Source organism: Emys orbicularis, chromosome 9 (assembly GCF_028017835.1).
Source record: "Emys orbicularis isolate rEmyOrb1 chromosome 9, rEmyOrb1.hap1, whole genome shotgun sequence".
NCBI lineage: Eukaryota > Metazoa > Chordata > Testudines > Emydidae > Emys > Emys orbicularis.
The window spans coordinates 18234462-18253190 of record NC_088691.1 but is presented as its reverse complement, the minus strand read 5'-3'; the positions used below and the strand labels follow the sequence as shown (position 1 = coordinate 18253190).

The 18729-nt window shown below is 39.3% G+C and overlaps 1 protein-coding gene across 1 annotated transcript; it reads left to right on the top strand.

Moving 5' to 3' along the window:
* Positions 1 to 1943: 1943 nt before the first annotated feature.
* On the top strand, positions 1944 to 17178 carry ACSL4 (acyl-CoA synthetase long chain family member 4). Its single transcript, XM_065410884.1, has 14 exons — positions 1944 to 2294; positions 2606 to 2783; positions 4325 to 4434; positions 4530 to 4668; positions 6219 to 6369; positions 7884 to 8007; positions 9159 to 9230; positions 10597 to 10736; positions 11276 to 11448; positions 11670 to 11744; positions 12224 to 12412; positions 12971 to 13085; positions 14450 to 14607; positions 17021 to 17178. Exons 1-14 carry the CDS (start codon positions 1944 to 1946, stop codon positions 17176 to 17178), a joined length of 2133 nt encoding a protein of 710 aa, XP_065266956.1.
* The last annotated feature ends 1551 nt before the right edge of the window (positions 17179 to 18729 follow it).

Sequence of the window (18729 nt, the reverse complement as noted above, 5' to 3'; positions counted from 1 at the left end):
CTACCAGATAGCATGGCATGTACCTACACATCTCATGCATTATTTCATTCAATCAGACTACGCTTATACATAAAGGATACTATATGTGTTGCTGTGTGCTAAAGAAAATGTAATTTTCCATATTAATAACGGGTATTGCTGGTGCTTGTTGCGCTGTTATTGGCAGTTGTCACTTAAATTTTTTTGAAATTTTAGTCACTCTCCCCTCACCTGAGGTGGTGAATATAACTAAATTCCTTGGTATGTCTAGTTTCAGAGTAGCAGCCGTGTTAGTCTGTATCCGCAAAAAGAACAGGAGTACGTGTGGCACCTTAGAGACTAACAGATTTATTTAAGCATAAGCTTTCATGGGCTACAGCCCACTTCTTCGGATGCATAGAATGGAACATATATTGAGGGGAGATTATATATATATACACACATACAGAGAGCATGAAAAGGTGGGAGTTGTCTTACCAACTCAGAGAGGCCAATTAAGTAAGAGGGAAAAAAACTTTTGAAGTGATAATCAAGATAGCCCAGTACAGACAGTTTCTTGATGGTGCCCTGAGAGAATTCCCCCATCCTCAAGTCTCTCTGTTAATCAGACCTCCATCTTCCAGGTGGGGAGAGGCCTTGCCCTAAACCAGTCAGCACTGCTCCCATATGTGTTGGAGGAGCTGCTTTGGTAGGTGCTCCCTTTCCTTTGCTTCCCTGGGGCTGTGTGCATTTCCTCCACAGCACTTGCATCCTCCACAGCACTTGCATTCCTTCAGTGGTTAAAGGAAGCAAGGGTTAAATACTGTAGTTGAACCCATATCTCGCACATGTCAATGCAGAATACTGGTGTTAGGCCACTGAGTTGGCCAAAACTAAAGTTGTGATTTTTTTTTTTTTTTTTTTTTTTTTTTTTTTTTTTTGGTAATATCTACCCATTAGTCCTTTACAGTCCCTACTCAGGAGAGATTTCTGTGGAATCACAGTCAAATACTTCAGGATTTGATTCTGGTTTTATGATGGAAGATGAGTTGAACTTTTTCTTCCAGAAGTCCTTAAATTTGTGTATTAGAGTAATTGCCACACAGACTTGCTTTGTGAGGCAATTACTCTAAGCTGTGCACAGCAGCTGTGCACATTCAAATAGAGCTTCTCAGGCCTGCTTTAAAGTAAAAGCAGTAACCCAGGTGATGTTAGAAGAGGAGCTATATGAATCTTGTGTATTAATTAGGTCTACAGTGCGTGGGGTTTTTTTTATTTTGAGCAGTCTCAGTAAATATGCTGTATTCTGAACACTAAGTTGATATAACTTTATTTCTGAAAGTCATAAAAAATCAGTACTACCATATCTCCCTAGCCCTAGCACAAATATTTAAGAAAAAAGCTACTGGCCTTTGACCATAGTTATGCAACTTCAGGATTGCAACTTCAGGCTTGCTCAACTAGCTTAGAAACACAATATTTTGATATATAAAGGACACAGTGCACTTTAAAAGACCAGAATTATTTAAACAGAGACAAAGGGAGTGGAAGGGGGACCTTACAAGAGTAAATATTTGTGGAGGTAAAAAACAAATAAGGAAAAGATTCCTCTCAGTCTTCAAAACCAATTGCTCATATGCCTCTCAAACCAGTTACTTCAGCCTCCTTGGTCTTGCTGCATGTTGGGGTGAAATCATAAAGGATTGAAACTAATGGACTGATTCCTGGTGTCACTAATTTGTTAAACTTTCTTTGTTTTCTTTCCTGCTGTCTGCTTGGCTGTGATCTTCACCCACAGGTGTCTGTTGACTTCCAAAGGTTACTAATGTTTTAGCTGTTACTCTAAAACTGAGCTATCTAAGCTTCACTTACAGTTGTTTCCTTGACTGTACTGCCACTTGTTGCTGCTTCTGCTCTTACCTTCTTCAGAGAACCAAGATTCTCTGAATCCAAAGGACAGAGAAAACTTTTTTAAACTATCCACTATGAAACTTAAACTAGACGTACGTGCCATTTTCTTGCTTCCTGTGTACTTCTTAATATCTGTGTACAGTGCCCTTGTATTTATTCCATGGTATTTTCTTACCAATGCTAAGAAGAAAAAGGCTATGGCAAAACGCTTAAAAGCTAAACCCATCTCGGACAAGCCTGGAAGTCCGTACCGTTCTGTTACTCATCTTGAGTCACTAGCAACCATAGACATTCCCGGAGCAGACACTTTGGACAAGTTGTTTGACCATGCTGTAGCAAAGTTTGGGAAGAAGGACTGCCTTGGGACCAGAGAAATATTGAGTGAAGAGAATGAAATGCAACCTAATGGAAAAGTATTTAAAAAGGTAATCTTAAAGTTTTTTGAATTCTTGAAGTCTGTAATATTGAAAACTTTGTGTCTTAACAATAAAGTATTTATTGCAGGCCACCTTTACATTCTTTACAATTTACATTTTATGGTGTAAAACTGGATATTTAACTGGCTCAAGAAAGGAAGCTATAATATATGCTGTTAGTATTTTTCTTCAGCAAAAAAATTGAGTAACTTTGAATTTGCTAGTATGTTTTCCACACCAGCTCACAGAATAGGTGCAAACATGTACACTAACAGCTTAATGTCATTATCACAAAACTGTTCTACTCTTTTTTTTACCAGTTAATCCTAGGAAACTATAGATGGTTAAACTATGAAGAAGTTAACCAGAGAGTGGATCATTTAGGGAGAGGACTAGCTGCACAAGGACTACAGCCAAAAAGTACCATTGCCATATTCTGTGAGACCCGAGCGGAGTGGATGATTGCAGCACAAACCTGCTTCAAATACAACTTTCCTCGTGAGTGTTAAAGTTGCATTTGCATTAACTATATTTCTAGAAAAATCTCTTCACAGTCAGTTCAGTTCTTTGTCTAGTACATCTGCATATTTCTGGGATAGCATTTGTTTAAAAAAATTCTGGAAGAAAGTGAAAAGTCCTAATTTGTGTTCAGCTTTCTAATAAACTATATGCTATGCATAGCAGGGATCCCCAAAATTAGCAAGCAGCTGTAGCCAGACTAATTTGTTCTGCTTATTATAGAAGTATTTTTAGAATTCAGAACTGACTTTCACTTTTTGGAGGGCAGGAAAGAGCAATGAATGTGGACCCTTTGACTTGTTTATCAAATCTGTGTGGCTAACTAATTTTGCTCATAATTGAAACATGCAGCAATGCTATTTCATTGATTGCTTCTGCCACTTGACAGAGACTGGATGTTGGGTGGAATAGAGAAATGTTATGGTAGCTGAAATATGCAAACCAGCTTCTGAGGATTCCTGTGACATGTTTAAACCCTCCACCTTACTTTAATCAATGTACAAGGCACAGTACTTTTGAAAGAAAAATGGCACAGTCCTGAGTATATTAATACACCAAAAACTTCATTATGAAGTAGTTAGGGCTGTTACACACCCACAAGAGCACATTTTACCGTTATTGCTTCTATCCAACACAGACCGTGCACCACAATTTGAATTCTGCACCCCTTTCATTTTTCTGCATTCACTGAATCTCTCCTCCCCAAACACTGTTTGTTGTGAATATTTGGTGCAATAGTTGGTTGCGTGGGGAAAGGGTGATTTGGCAAGGAAGGTTTGGTGGAGGGCTATTAAAGGGGATGATGGAATGCTGGCACCCACAGGGAAACATAATTAAGATTGTAGTGTGTGGTCTGTGGAGTACAGTAGCTGTGATAATAGTAAGGTGTGTGCATGTGGTGGTGGATATGTAGTGTTAAGTGGCTTAACTTTTTTCATTTTCTTGCTTTTTGTGGTTTTGTCAGGTAGATGTATATGTAGTAATCCTAATTACTTCGTAACAAGATTTTTGAGTATTACTTCCCTATTTTAATGCTTTATTGGAGGTGATGCCTTACACTGAACACCTGTTCTCTTGGAGAATTAATTAGTAAATGTGAAACCCAGTCTAGCTCTTCTCTGGTATGAAGCTTTAAGAATGGTTTATAGAAGCAGAAAAATAGAGGAGATCCTCAGGACTCAGCTCTCCCAAAGTCTTTTCCTCCCTCTGTGTGAAACTGGAAAGAACACAGATTTGTTTTTAGTTGCTTATCATGCAATCTTATGACTGAAATTACACTTTCCTCTTTCCATACAACTATTAGCATTACCATAAACTCCTTGCTTCATAAAATTCCATCATGAAAAAACTAAAAGCTGCTTTTATTCCTCAGTGGAAAAGGATTGCAGATGAAAAGTACTCCTTCCCCTGTCTCTCTCTCTCCCCCCCCCCTCCCCCCCAACCCTGACTAAATTATATACATTCAAAAGCTTTTGGTTTGTATTATTCTGCTCTTAAACTTATTTTTATTTATAAAACAGTTGTTACTTTATATGCCACCCTTGGTGAAGAGGCAGTAACCTATGGTCTGAATGAATCTGGAGCATCATATCTAATCACCAGTGTAGAACTTCTAGAGAGTAAACTTAAAGTAAGTTGGGAACAACTTTTTTTTGTCAACTGTATTTCACCGTAATCTTATAATATACATTACTGTAAGTACTAAATGTCCTCTTTGTTCAACAGACTGCATTGTCAGAAATCCCCTGTCTCAAACATATCATTTATGTGGATAAGAAGACTATCAATAAATCTGAATACCCTGAAGGACTAGAGATTCATAGTATGCAGACAGTAGAAGAATTAGGAGCCAAACCAGAAAATTGTAAGTGAACCAAATCAGGATTACCCAAGCAGTCCAGTAAGTGATTGAACTTGATTTGGAGGGATATGTAGTGGAGGAGAAGTATGTTCATTTAACCTAAAAAGGATCTGACATTTTACTGTAGAAAAATTACCAGTCCAACTCAATATTTTTTAAAAAGTGGAAAACTAAAAGTAAAATATTTTTGTGAGTCTTTTATCTTAATGTTACACTGTCCCAAATGGACTTTGTTTCAGATATTCCTTTATTCAGTTTAATTTTTAGAATGTGACTGGCATGGTTTGAACTAAGCTCACTTTCTAAAATAAGGGAAGGTCATATAAAATTAAGGTCAGGCTTGGCTATTTTTGTTTTGTTTTAATGAACATTTTAAAAACTCCCATCACTTTTTTTCTTCTCTTTCCTGATGACTGGGACGAGCATTTGTTTTAGAAAAGTCTTTCTGACCAATTTTGTAGCTAGAAGACCCCTAAGGCCAGGGGGATAAGCACTGGATTCCTCCCACCTCCAGTCACTGAGAACTACAATTGGCTGGCTGGAGTGAGAAACCAGGTTCCATAAGGAGGAAGTGAGCAATTATGAGGATTTGCTTCCTGCCACCCAGGTCTACCGTCCCTGCCGGCCAGCTCCTCTGTGCTACTGGAAAGGAGAAGATGTGAGCAGTTAAAGGAGTTGGTTGGCAGGAACTGGAGGCTTATGCAAGGAAGTACACATTCAGTAGAGCTGCTTACTCTGTGGTAAGCTGCTGATTTCTTGAACTTGTTGCCAGCCCAAAGGGCTAGAGGTAGTGGTTTTTGTTGTTGTTTTTTTTTTGAGAACTCCCCTAAATGTCCTCCCACTCCCATCTTTTCTCCCCTTTATACTGCAAAGTCATCAGCCTGAGGGGGATTTCACCATAACCAGGACAAAAGAGAATAAATGTCAAGGCAGCAAACTGAGTTAAAACAAGTTTAATTTATTTTCATAAGTTTATTCGCTCAATATATACTGGCTTCTGGGTCTGTTAAACTCACTTTTCCACCCAGTGTGAGATTTTTCAAGGCATCCTGACTTCAAAATATTAAAAAAAAAAAAAAAAAAAAAAACCCACAAACCACGTGTTTTAGCCTTTACAGCCTGGCTTTAGAGCTGTTACTAATAGAAAACTTGGTATGAGTTTGTCCCTCATCACGCCAAAGTATGAGCCTCTTCTGCACTTCTCCCAGGCTTTATTTTAAAGGGTTTGACTAGAACTTCATTAGGTTTGACCAGTGAAACTCTGCAATGACATTACACTTCTAGCCAAATCTATCTCCAACTTAACCTATTGCCTTGATTGAATCTGTTGGTGCTTGTTGTCCCTAACGGGATCTGCCACTTTTTTCTTTTTCCTGGTCTGCTTACCAATAGAGCATCACTAACTTTGTTTGTCAGTCTCTTATGAAGACCAGTTAACTTAGTTTACTCTTTCTGGAGCTTCGATTTCATCTCTTAGTTTGTCCAAGAAGTAATCACTTCCTGCTAAAGTCCATGTGAATGATTTCCCCCCCCCCCCTTTGTACCTTTTGTAGTAGACATCCCTCCAAGCAAACCTGTTCCCACAGACCTGGCTTTAGTAATGTATACTAGTGGGTCTACTGGGAGACCTAAAGGAGTGATGATGATGCATAAGAACTTGATAGCTGGAATGACAGGCCAGTGTGAGAGAATACCTGGACTAGGGTAAGAAATGCTCAGTTGCCCCATGTATGTATAAAATACCATTTTGTTTTATTTAATTGGAATAAATGTTCCTGGATTCCAGAAAACCTATCACTTGTATAATTTTGAGATTCCTGGTGACTGTTTCTTTTAAAAATATGAACTTCAGCAAATCCTGTTTTTTATCCACTAATCTTACATCGTATATGAAGTGATATTTCTGGAATCACTTTGAATTTATCATGCTCTTGGACGCAACCATAAGTGTGTCTCTAGCTCTTTAGTCCTGTTATGATGTTTCTACAACTAAATGAGATTCAAAAAGATAGAAGACAGTATGACTTCTTTAGTTATGTCTCCTCCTGAGATGTACTTTCAAGATATCCATCATAACTGATCACTATGGGGAGAGTCTGACCATATCTTTTTGCACAGGGTATCTGTCTGTAGATTATTATTGGTTCCCTGTCCTTATCAGCATTCCTGAGAAAGTGGAATGCAGAGGCTGGTGGTTTCTAAGCAGAAATTTTTGAGCAGATCAGATAACTTCAAGGAATCTGTCAAAGGCCTGCCTATTCCGGGGGTCTGATGAGACCAGGCCCGTATAGATCCTTCTACATGTGCTATACACAATCTGCTTAAACACCTTGCTCACTTCAAGCTGGTTTAAAAGACCACTTTCATTTGGCAGCTAATTTGGTCTTTCATTTTTTAAATTATTTTTATTAAGCTTATATATTGAGATAAAATAGGCAATAAAATGAACAGAGAAATATATTAAGTTTTGGCTATTCAGTAACCAAGTAATGGCAAACTTTCATGAGGGTTCTTCAGTGTGTTGAAGGATAAATTGGTATCCCTGCACCGCCTTCTCAGCAAGTTCGTGAGGGGAATGACACCTTTGAAATGACCCCCATACAAGAAACCTCTTCTTTATGGGATATTTATGTGGTTCTGTGCTGAAAGTTCTCTAGCTCTCAACTCAAGGTCACAGAATGAATGAGCTTCAGGCTTTAGTGATTGATCCACCTTCTACTAAAATCTTTTAAAATGAGGTGCTGCTATGAATTTTTTTTGGGGGGTTGGGGGAGGAGAGGAGGGATTTGAAGGTGGAGGGGCTTTGATTATCAGGCTTCAAATAGAAGCTAGGTTCAGCTTTAACTCCGTAACTGGGATAAGAGACCTCCCACTGGAAAGGAAAAGGCAGTTGGAGCACTAAGGACCTCCCGTGTTTCACTGCAAGAAGACTCCCTCTGCTAGAATCAGTGGGCGAAATCCTGCCCTTGTTGAAGTTAGTGACAAAATTCCCATCAACTGCAATGGGACTTTCAAATGTTGAGCTTAGAGAATTCCCAGTGTGGTTACCGCATACAGGAGAATAGACTCCAGTAGTGAACTGTTATGATGTAGACTTTTGGAAAACTAGTAATTCTGTCTTTTTGTTCTTGAATATACAATCCTCTGTTGCACTAGATGAAATATTTTCAGCCCACTCTTGGATCCCCAAGTTAATTATATAATCCTTGCTTTGCTAGACCCAAGGACACTTATGTTGGCTACTTGCCTCTGGCTCATGTATTAGAATTGACAGCAGAAATGTCCTGCGTTACCTATGGCTGCAGGATTGGATACTCCTCTCCACTCACTCTATCGGACCAGGTGAGGGGAAACTTTCAGCACAGTGGTTAAGCAAAATCTTGGTTGTTGTACTTTTTTATTTTTCTTGGTCAGTCATTTGTCTTGCAAAAATATGATATACAATGCAGTTAATGTCAAAAGCAGTAGTACCTTCTGAAAACGTAACCACAAACAAAACTAAGCTCCTGGTGAAACTGTACAATAGACCACATAACATGCATTTCTATCTAAATGTTGAGCTTTCGTCATCTTTAGGTAAAGTCAGAATTACCTGTAAATTAAAAGAAAACCAAATGACTGCACGTAAATTTTTCTTTCTGCCTCAGTAGTTTCAGGATTACCCATTGTCACAAAAGACTAACTGCACTTGATTTTTGCTATAGCTGGCTATGAGTGTTAAATGTTCTTTTAGTTCTATGATTTAAAAAAAAAATGATTTAACCATTGGATAATACACATAAAAGAAAATTAGTTTGTCTAAAAGCTCTGCTGAGCCTGCCCTGCCTGGACAATAATTGCTTTATAAATCACTAGTTTGCCCCTTTAGTCAGCTTTTGGTTCTCTTTTGCTTGCCTAATAGTTGTCAACGAGGTGAAACCCATAACAGAAAATCCTCCATTAGCTGACTGAAGGGGCAGAGGTACTTGGCTGGAAATGGGTAAATGATCAATGAAAGGCTGCAATATGTATCTGCAGCCTCCAAATGTAAATAACTGAGAACACCATACACATGCTGAAGAATGTAATAAAGTAGAAGAGAAAATGAATACAAGTTTGTTATGCAAACTAGCCAGCAGATGCACAGCTTGGAAACACTGAGGCACCAAGAAAACAACAAATCAATGTCCGATGGATTTGTAGGGATCATCATAACTTGGTTCCAATTGAAAATCACCCCCTTGAAGTCACACCATACAAAAGAAAATACTAGAAGGATAAATAAAGAAAGCAAAAACGATACATATAACGTGGCTTGTTCTAGCAAGCTTTGATTTCAGCAGATATATTTGGCATGAGATGAGGCTGACAATATACCTTTCTGCTCCACCCCACTGAGAAAATAATAATCTGGGGAAGGAGGGGGAGAACTTCAGAAACTGCACATTAGATTTTCTCCCCTAACCAGTCACCAGTTTCTCAGTTTAACGTCTTCACGTCTGTCTTTATTTCAGTCAAGTAAAATTAAGAAGGGAAGCAAAGGAGACTGTACTGTACTGAAGCCCACACTCATAGCGGCTGTGCCTGTAAGTATGAGAAGGTAGAGGACATGATTAAGGCTACGTTTTAGTCACGGGTATTTTTAGTAAAAGTCATGGACAGGTCACTGGCAGTAAACAAAAATTCATGGCCCGTGACCTGTCCATGACTTGTACTATATACCCCTAACTAAAACTTGGGCCGGGAGGCTGCGGGTGCTATGGGGGGCGGGGGGGGGGGGGGAGGGGGGCGGGTGGCAGTGCATGGCCTGGGACCTCACTGGTGCTGGAGAGGGGTTGGAGGGGCTGGCAGCCTGGAGGGGAACCGCAGCCAATGGGGGCTGCGGGGGTGGTGCGTGCAAGCACAGGCAGTGTGCAGAGCCCCCGGCCCCTCCACCCAAGAGCTACAGGGACATGCCAGCCGCTTCCGGGGGAGCTTCACCCCCCCCCCAGCCCAAGATAAGTGCCACCCCGCAACCCAACCCCCTGACCCAGCCCTGAGCCAATGAGGGCTGCGGGGGTGGTGCGTGCAAGCACAGGCAGTGTGCAGAGCCCCCGGCCCCTCCACCCAAGAGCTACAGGGACATGCCAGCCGCTTCCGGGGGAGCTTCACCCCCCCCCCCCCAGCCCAAGATAAGTGCCACCCCGCAACCCAACCCCCTGACCCAGCCCTGAGCCCCCTCCCACACCCAAACTGCTGCTGCTGTTCAGGCAGCCCCTGAGCCAGCCGCACCAGCCCCTGCAAAAGTCAGAGATTATGGAGAGTCACAGAATCCATGACCTCCATGACAGACACGCAGACTTAGACCTTAGCAAGGACATTTTTATTTTTCCATATATTCACTCCAGCAACATCACTAGATGGCTAACAACATTGATGTGAAGAGTGTTTAAAAAAAGTCTAAGGTTTAAGATGCAGCTTGTAGAAGTGAGTCAGTGGTACTGTTAACTATTGGAACACTTCTAAATGGTCTCGGAGGTAATTTGGTTTCTTGCCCAGGACTGATTATAGCAATTCAAGGCCAGATTGCCATACTAAAATGTTTTACTATGTGAGGCTTTTTCTTTTTCCTAGGCAATCAACTTCATAACTTAAAAGAGGTTTATGAGGTGGGATGGATGAGGAAAGGAAAAAATGTGACCTTGTCCTCCATTTCCATTACCCATTTCCACACATTATTCTACCACCTTGAATAGTCCTGAGATGTAATAGAATATAAATTCATTAAATAGATGACATATTAAGGGGAAATGTTAAGTATTATACAACAATTTGGCAGAGACTGCATAGCTAAAGTGAAATCATCCATTTAAAATGAACAGTACTTTTCTGGTTTTGTTTTTTAGTTAGGTTTGATGCATGTTTTCAATCAGAAATAGTAATTCTTTGTCCCCTTTTCAATCTTCGCTGTAGGAAATAATGGACCGAATTTATAAGAATGTCATGAGTAAAGTCCAAGAGATGAACTATATTCAGAGAACTCTGTTCAAGATAGGCTATGACTATAAACTGGAACAGATCAAAAGGGGGTATGATGCACCTCTGTGTAATATGTAAGTACAGTTAAAGGTTCAAATATCTTCCAATGTATATAATTTATCAGAGATTAAGGGGTGACTTGATCACAGTCTATAAGCAATTCTCCTTGTGTAGGTAATCTGGTACTAGAGGACTCTGGGCTAACAAAGGCATAACAAGATCCACTGACTAAGTCTAATTCAGAAAAGTTCAGACTGAAAATAAGATGAAAGTCTAACAGTAATCACTGAAACACATTACCCAGGAATGTGGTAAATTTTCCATCTCTTGGATTTTTTTAAAACAAGACTGGATGTCTTTCTAAAAGAAATGCTCTATTTCAGCTACAAGATATTGGGCTAGATGCAGGAGTTACTGCGTAAAATTCTATGGCTTGGGTAATACTTGACAGACTACATCATCATGATGGTCCCTTTGGGCCTTTAAAATCTGTGAATCTTATTACTTGTTAGATGTGTCAGCTGAATAGGTAAGGAGGGGTATTAGAGTCTCTAGCCTTTCCTGCAAAGGAGCAGAACAAGTGATATTTATACATGGTTTCTTTTACCTCAAGACTGCTGTTTAAAAAGGTAAAAGCATTGCTAGGAGGAAATGTGCGTATGATGCTTTCTGGAGGAGCACCCCTTTCGCCTCAGACACAAAGGTTCATGAACATCTGTTTCTGCTGTCCTGTTGGCCAGGGTTATGGATTAACAGAAACCTGTGGAGCTGGAACAATTACTGAAGGTATGTTAACATACTCTTGGAAATATGCATGTTTAATGTAGATGTGTGAATTCTTTAATTTTAAAGTATATTGAAAACATTTGTAGCTCTTAACTTCTAGAGAATAACTGGAATTAATAGCTACCTTCCTATTCCAGCTCTGTGTTTACATTTCAATATTGTCAGATTTAAAAAAAACACCTTTGGCCACCATCTTACTGTTCCTTTCTAACTTCCCATAGTTTCTGACTATAGCACTGGCAGAGTTGGGGCTCCTCTTATTTGCTGTGAGATTAAATTGAGAGACTGGAAAGAAGGTGAGAATTTTTTTTTTTTCTTTCAGCACATTCTACTTAATTCTTTCAGTGAATCTGGCTGCTAGTTTCAAGCTACAGGTAAAACATGAATATGAACCGTTCTTGTCAAAATGTTCAGCTGGAGTTCAAACCTGAAGATACACAGCAAACAGATAGTGATGACAAACTGCACAGCTACCAAGCCTTTCAGATTCATGCAAATACATGATCACTATTGCATAATATGTGTAAGAGTATAATATTTTGATCTCCAAGTAACTAGTTTTACTGTTGCCTAGCCTGTTTTCCTGCTGTCCACATAATCAACTGTCGATGTTGATGTAATTGAGTATTAGCATTTTGTGATCTCTTGATAAATGGATAATCACTTTATATTTTTCTGTTTTATTTTGTGTGTGGATTCTTCAATATTTGCCTGGGAGAGGAATGTATATTGTATCATTCTGACTTGAAAACAGTTTTACTTATCTGACTTTCAGGGGGCTACACTTGCAGAGACAAGCCTAATCCTAGAGGAGAGATTATAATAGGTGGACCTAATGTCTCTATGGGATACTTTAAAAATGAAGAAAAGACAGAAGATTTCTCCGTGGATGAAAATGGCCAGAGATGGTTTTGTACTGGAGATATTGGAGAATTTCATCCTGATGGGTGTCTGCAGATCATAGGTTGGGAGCTTACACTTTTTGCCAATTTAAATGCCAGTTAAGCAAGAGCATAACCTCACACATGTGAATAGTCTCATTGAAGCCAGTAGGACTACTCATGCTTAAAGCTACACACTTCAGTAATTTGCTTAATCATGGTGTTAAAACATATTCTCAAAATGTAGTGATTGTGCGAAGCCCTGAAACTGATGCTGTTGTCTGTAATCTCATTTACTGTCTCTACTCAGCCTTCACTTTGAAAATTCCCATTTTGTTTTTATGTATTAATGGCTAAAGTTTAGATTCTCAGTGACTTTTAATGTTAGTTGCAAGTCTGAAAATTACTCCTTAAGGGTATTTTTTAAAATAGCATTTAATTTTTAAGGAAATGTCCAACAGCTTCTAGGTGATTTGTTTGGCATTCCTTCTCTTGTATTTTTTTTTAAAGTCTTTTGCATGGTATTCCATTAAAATTAAATAAGCATTTAAAATGTGGTACTTAAACTATTTTAACTGAGAATATACAAGTGGAGGAATCTAAACTCCTTTAAAGCAGCATGCCTTTCTAACTGTTCCTAGATCGAAAAAAAGATTTGGTGAAGTTGCAAGCAGGAGAATATGTATCTCTGGGTAAAGTAGAGGCAGCACTGAAGAACTGTCCACTTATTGACAATATCTGTGCTTATGCCAAAAGGTAAGAGTTACTTTAATATTCTCTCTTCACCTCAAACTCATTTAGGGGCATTCTTTTATTTAATGCTTGATTTACCTATGGTATTCAAAAATCCTTCGTCTGAAATGCAGATTGTAGGCCTAATTCTCCAGAACACTAAGGCCCTCTTACAGCACTAAAAGAGTAAAGGGGATGGAAATACCCCTGAGGCTGCTCTCTCTTCTCCTTCTCCTCCTCCTCTTCCCCCCCCCCCCGGTGCAGAGGGTCCCCAGATTAGTGCAGATCTGGCATAAGAGTTCTATCCTGGCCCTGTTCCCAGCAAGCCTTGTAGGGAGTAGGAGGGAGGGGTGTGGTCAGTGTGCACTATGCTACAGCTGTCTTCTGCATACACAGGCCTTTCGAGAACAATGGGAAGCAATGTGTAAATTAGCATAGGGCTGAGGCCAAGCAGGTTCCCAGCTGCACCAGAATAGGGGAAGTGCAGGATCAGCTTAAAGCTCCCTTGATGTGCGTATGTGTTTCCCACCACAACTCCCCTCATTACTGTCCATGGGTGGCACGTGAACCACCAGCTGGGGGAGGCTAGTCTCCCCTTCCCTCCCCTCCCCCCACCGTGGCCACGGACCCAGTCCCACGGCTAGCTCCCCCAGCCCCAAAGGAGCGCCAGGAGGGTGGGCAGCGCACGGCCCCAGCCTGGGAGGGCGGGCGGCTGCAGCCTCCCCAGCTCTGGAGCATGGGAAGGCGGGCAGCGCGCAGCCTAAGCCTCCCTAGCCGGAGCACTAGGGGGGCTGGAGCTGGAGGACTGGAGCTGCATGCAGGCAGCACTCACTGCAGGGGGTGGGACCATGGCTGGCTGTTTGGGGAGGCACAGCCTCCCCCAGCCTATGCGACCCGCCGCCTATGTTCCTGCTCCCAATGCAGGGACAGGGAAACTGAAAATACCAGCCTTCTTACTAAACATAAGTATAATCTATTGTTTATAGATGGTTTTGGCGTTCAGTCCAAATGCTACAGTGGTGTTTATCTTGACACTTAAAGCCTGATCCAAAGCATTTTCCGTGGGCTTTGGAAAAGTCCCCCACCTTCCCTTAGGAGTAGATGGTGAGACTTTACTTGCACTCACTTGCTGGATACTGGATTTAGTAGAGACTCTGGACCATTCTATAACTTCTCTCTAGATCTAAATATGAGACTGATTGAATCCAGTCACTTATTAAAAAAACTTCATGATAAAGGTTGAATAGTGTGGAGGGGGGAGGAGAGGAAGAAATTAGCTATCTATCTGAAAGCACTGGGGAATATTTACTTAGACTCAAGTAATTGTTGACAATCTGAAATTCTTCTTACTTGCCTGTTTTTTTTCTTGTCCTCTCATCCTGTTTTAGTGATCAGTCTTATGTGATCAGTTTTGTGGTTCCTAATCAGAAGAAGCTGACTGTATTAGCTGAACAGAAAGGTGTCAAGGGAACTTGGGTGGAAATCTGTAACAATCCTATCATGGAAGCTGAGATATTGAAAGAGATTAAAGAGGTGGCAGATAAGAGTGAGTATAACTGAATTGTTTTGTATACTGTACTAAGCCAATTTCACATGAAGCTGAAAAGGGGCAGCAAAACATCTGTAGATATAGTCCTCTCGCCCATGTTTTCTAACTTGCTGGGAAATCTGTGGAACATGTTACCTCTGGATGTAGTTGGTAAGATTTGACTCTATTCAAAATTCTCTGAATGTGAGTAGAGGAGCACACTTTCGGGCAGTTTTCTTGTTCCTAAAGCAGGACACTAGGAATCCAGTCCAGTTGGTTTTAAAACGTTCTGCTAATCCTTGTTCTAGTGCTGAATGAATGGCCAAAAGCTGGTCTGGCTGCTCTCTAACATAGCCTATGAGGCCAAAGAAACGTAGGGTGAATTTTCAAGGGTTTCAAGGAACAAGGAAAATTAATTGAGACTTTATGGCCAAACAGGAAACACTAAAGATGGTATTGGGTTTTGTCTCAATTTCACTTATTTTGGCAATAACCGTACTAATAGAGTACACATTAAACACTCTTTCATCACTTTATTCCTACAAGATGAGAATCAGCCTATTTTAATCAGGACAATAGGTTAAATAACATTTACAATACAATTCTAAGAGGATGGTAGGCAGTGCTAAGTTTTTGTTTTGCATGAGTTTTGTTAAATTTCCATGTGTCCCATTGAACTGGTGAAAAACTTAACTCTATATTGTGTTACATGTAAATCATAAAATGTTTTCCACATAACTTTTTTTTAATTCTTGTTTCTCTAAGAGTTCGGCTTATAGAAAAAAATCCTTGACGGCACTAATGTTTTAGATAGAACTAAGGCCAAGATTTTTCCTTTGGCCTTCGTTCCAAGGGAACATTAAACTAATCATCTTGGAATTAGTTTTTAGCAGAACATTTTGTAGTTCAATCACAAAAAGGCATATATCTAAATGAAAACAAAACTATATTGCAATAACAGTCTAAAGTTAAAGCTATAAAGTTAGGTCATACAGCAGGAGCTTTGTGGCCACTGATTCTAATAATTGTACAGTTACTGCCATCTACTGGTTGTATTGTGATAGCCTGTTTTGGAAATTCAGTTTCTAATTGGGCGTGGTGGTTTTATTTCATTTTCATTTTACTCTGTTTTGCTGAAGTATTAAAATTATAAAGCCAATATCCTTATTTATTGTTGTTATGGTTAATTATGATAGTGCCTAAGGGTTACCTGAGATTGGAGCCCTATTATGCTAGGCCCTGTATAAACACAGAATAAGACAATCCCTACTCTGAAGAATACGTAATCTAAAAACGTTAAATGACTTTCAGCATTTCCATTGATAATTCATTTTCAAGGGTTCATAATTTGGCCACTGTTGGCTGCAAGCAAGGATTTCTCATTTGAGGGAACTGACTTTTTTTAAGGGCCATGAGGACTTTAAATGACACTAACAAAAGTAAGGAAATGCTTGCTCACTTTGGAACTCTTCTGATTTAACAACTTCATTTCTAAGAATAAAACTTACCCCATTTAGTCTATGCTGGAACAGACTTTTTTGGCAATTTGTTTTTTCCCCCCTAAGAATATTTTTAAAAGACACAGAAAACCAACAGATGAATTAGCATCGTTATCCATGGACTGTACATTGGAAACAAGTATGTCCCCTAAACATGTTTTGAAAATCTGACCCCTCTGCATGTTATGACTAAAGTGTGCATGCAGTGTTGTCCATAATGTGAGAGTGCACACGTGTATATGCACACATCCCTAGCTTATACTGTAGTTGGATTTGTGTGCGCACACACTTTTAAAAGTTGTCAACTGTGTTCTACTAAAATATTCTACAAAACTGCACAGTAAAAAATATATGTATAAAACTTGGGTGGATCATCATATCCTATCGCATGGTATGAGTACAATCAGTTTCATCCTTCAATTGCTGCTGTGAATAATAATAATCATGGGCCTGATCATGTAATCCTTGCTCACAGCTAACTTCCTAGTGCATGCTACAGCCACATTTTTTTTTATACCCGATTTTGCCTATAATGCAGTCTCTTTTGAGGTAGGGACTCATTTGTTTTGCATTTTTCATTTAGCGTGAAACTTTGTTACTGCTTTGAGATTTTATTCTGTGATCCTCATTTGTTTGGCACTTTTATTTTATTTACAGTGCCAATCCACTGGAGCTGTACAAAAGATAAATGCTATGGCATGTGTTACTAGAATACTTGGATGTAATAGCAAATACTAAGTATTACAACCATAAGTTTGCATTTTCTTTCTTCAGTGAGTCGCTTCCGTGACTGTATTGATATGAAACTATTCCACTATATAGTACAGCAGACTACTGAATATAAGTCTTAATCCTGTTCATGAAGTTGTATAAATCAGTGTTTTATCTGTGAATGTAATCATAAATGTGTTTTGTTTTTATTGCCCCTGCAGTGAAATTAGAGAGATTTGAAATACCAATCAAAGTACGGTTAAGCCCTGAACCATGGACCCCAGAGACTGGTCTAGTAACTGATGCTTTCAAATTGAAAAGGAAGGAATTAAAGAACCATTACCTCAATGATATCGAGCGAATGTATGGAGGCAAATAAACGTCTGAGCTACAGTGACTAGAAAGTTCTGCAGAAAGTTCCTTCTCATACCCTACAGGACAGAACTCAAGCCTCAGAATATTGGACATCCTTGTGTACTGTAGATACCACAGGTAGTTCAGACAGTACATGAAATCAGTGAAGACCTACCTAACCTGTAAAGCCAGGTCCTGTGGGGAAAAACACTTGCTTACGGAACCAAACTTTCTAGCTGCTAGCAGAAAACACTTACCCACTTTAAACTGTTTCATTCGATCACTTCCACCTTGGAGTTAGATGTGATCATGTGAAGCAGTGTGACTTGATAACCTGATTTCCACTGCTGCTTCTATACTATATTCCAACTGCTTTCCCATCTGTTCTTCTCCAATTCCCCATACAAATATGAAAATGAGTTAAAATGTAAATATGACAATTCCTACATCAGAGAAAGGTACTTGGAGAGGGGAAAAAATAAACACATTTAAGATTTGTACTTCTTATATAAAAAGTGAAGATGAAGTAGGAAAACGTTAGATACAAAGCACTGCAGCTTTCGCAAAAGTATTGGTGTAATGTCTTATCTCAGGTCCTGTCCTAGATTAAATGAAAATGAATAGTTTAACTTGAACCTGATCTGTTTATCAATGTTACCTAAAAGGCCAGTACAGATGTATAAAGCTCTTTTTAGAATTTGAGTTCATGGAAGAGGGAAAGAAATCTGAGGTTACTGCACTGCATTTAAGCCCAATTCTAGATTCTGCTATGGACCCTTTGTATTCAGAAGCTGTGAGCCAGAAGGGTAGCTTAAAATACCACCTCTCCCCATCCTACCCCAGTTATGTCCTGCATTGAGCTCAGGTTGACAAGATCCAAGACTTGGGCCTATTGATTATTAACACTCGTACTACAGAATTTATTCAAGGCCACAGAATTAATTACATGGCACTGAAAATGCATTACTGGCAGTAGATTGAATCTTCTGCACATCCAGTTATATTATGAATATTTTCAGTGCCTAAAAAGGAATATAAAATACTTACTGAAATAAGAAGGGTGAACTGAAAGGCTTTTTTAAAATCAAACTAGTCAGAATTTTATTCTTCAAGAGTGTTCTATGAACAACTTATCTCCAGTAGACTTTAAATGTTCTGAAATATTTTTTATACTTGCCACGATGTCTTTTTTTAATTCAAAACAGCATTTTCAACGTTGACACAAAGATTAAAAAGCAACAGTTCTTGCAGTGGGATTTTTTTTTTGTTAGTGAGGTCATCAGCTAGCATATAGAACTGAGGTCTTACAGACAAGTAAAGGCAGAACTAACATTCAGATCATTTTTTGTCTTTAAACAGCTATGAACCTTTTAAGTCAACATTCTGTTATTGCTTCGAAATATTAGGCCCTGATCCTCCAAATGCTTAGTTATATATGTAGCACTACCCACATGAGTAAAGTTATGAGTAAAGCTAAACATATGTAAGAATTTACAGGATCAGGGCCTAAAACATTTTGTATTACTTTTCAATAAGTTATTACTGTTCATCTTTTAAATATGTCAATCAAAACAAG

What these genes read in the sequence shown, in the direction of transcription:
- ACSL4 (XM_065410884.1), top strand. Translation starts at nt 1,944, where the DNA reads ATGAAACTTAAACTAGACGTACGTGCCATTTTCTTGCTTCCTGTGTAC. An exon ending in ATGGAAAAGTATTTAAAAAG is followed by an intron (nt 2,295 to 2,605) that starts GTAATCTTAAAG and finishes TTTTTTTACCAG; the next exon opens with TTAATCCTAGGAAACTATAG. An exon ending in AGCTGGAACAATTACTGAAG is followed by an intron (nt 11,449 to 11,669) that starts GTATGTTAACAT and finishes AACTTCCCATAG; the next exon opens with TTTCTGACTATAGCACTGGC.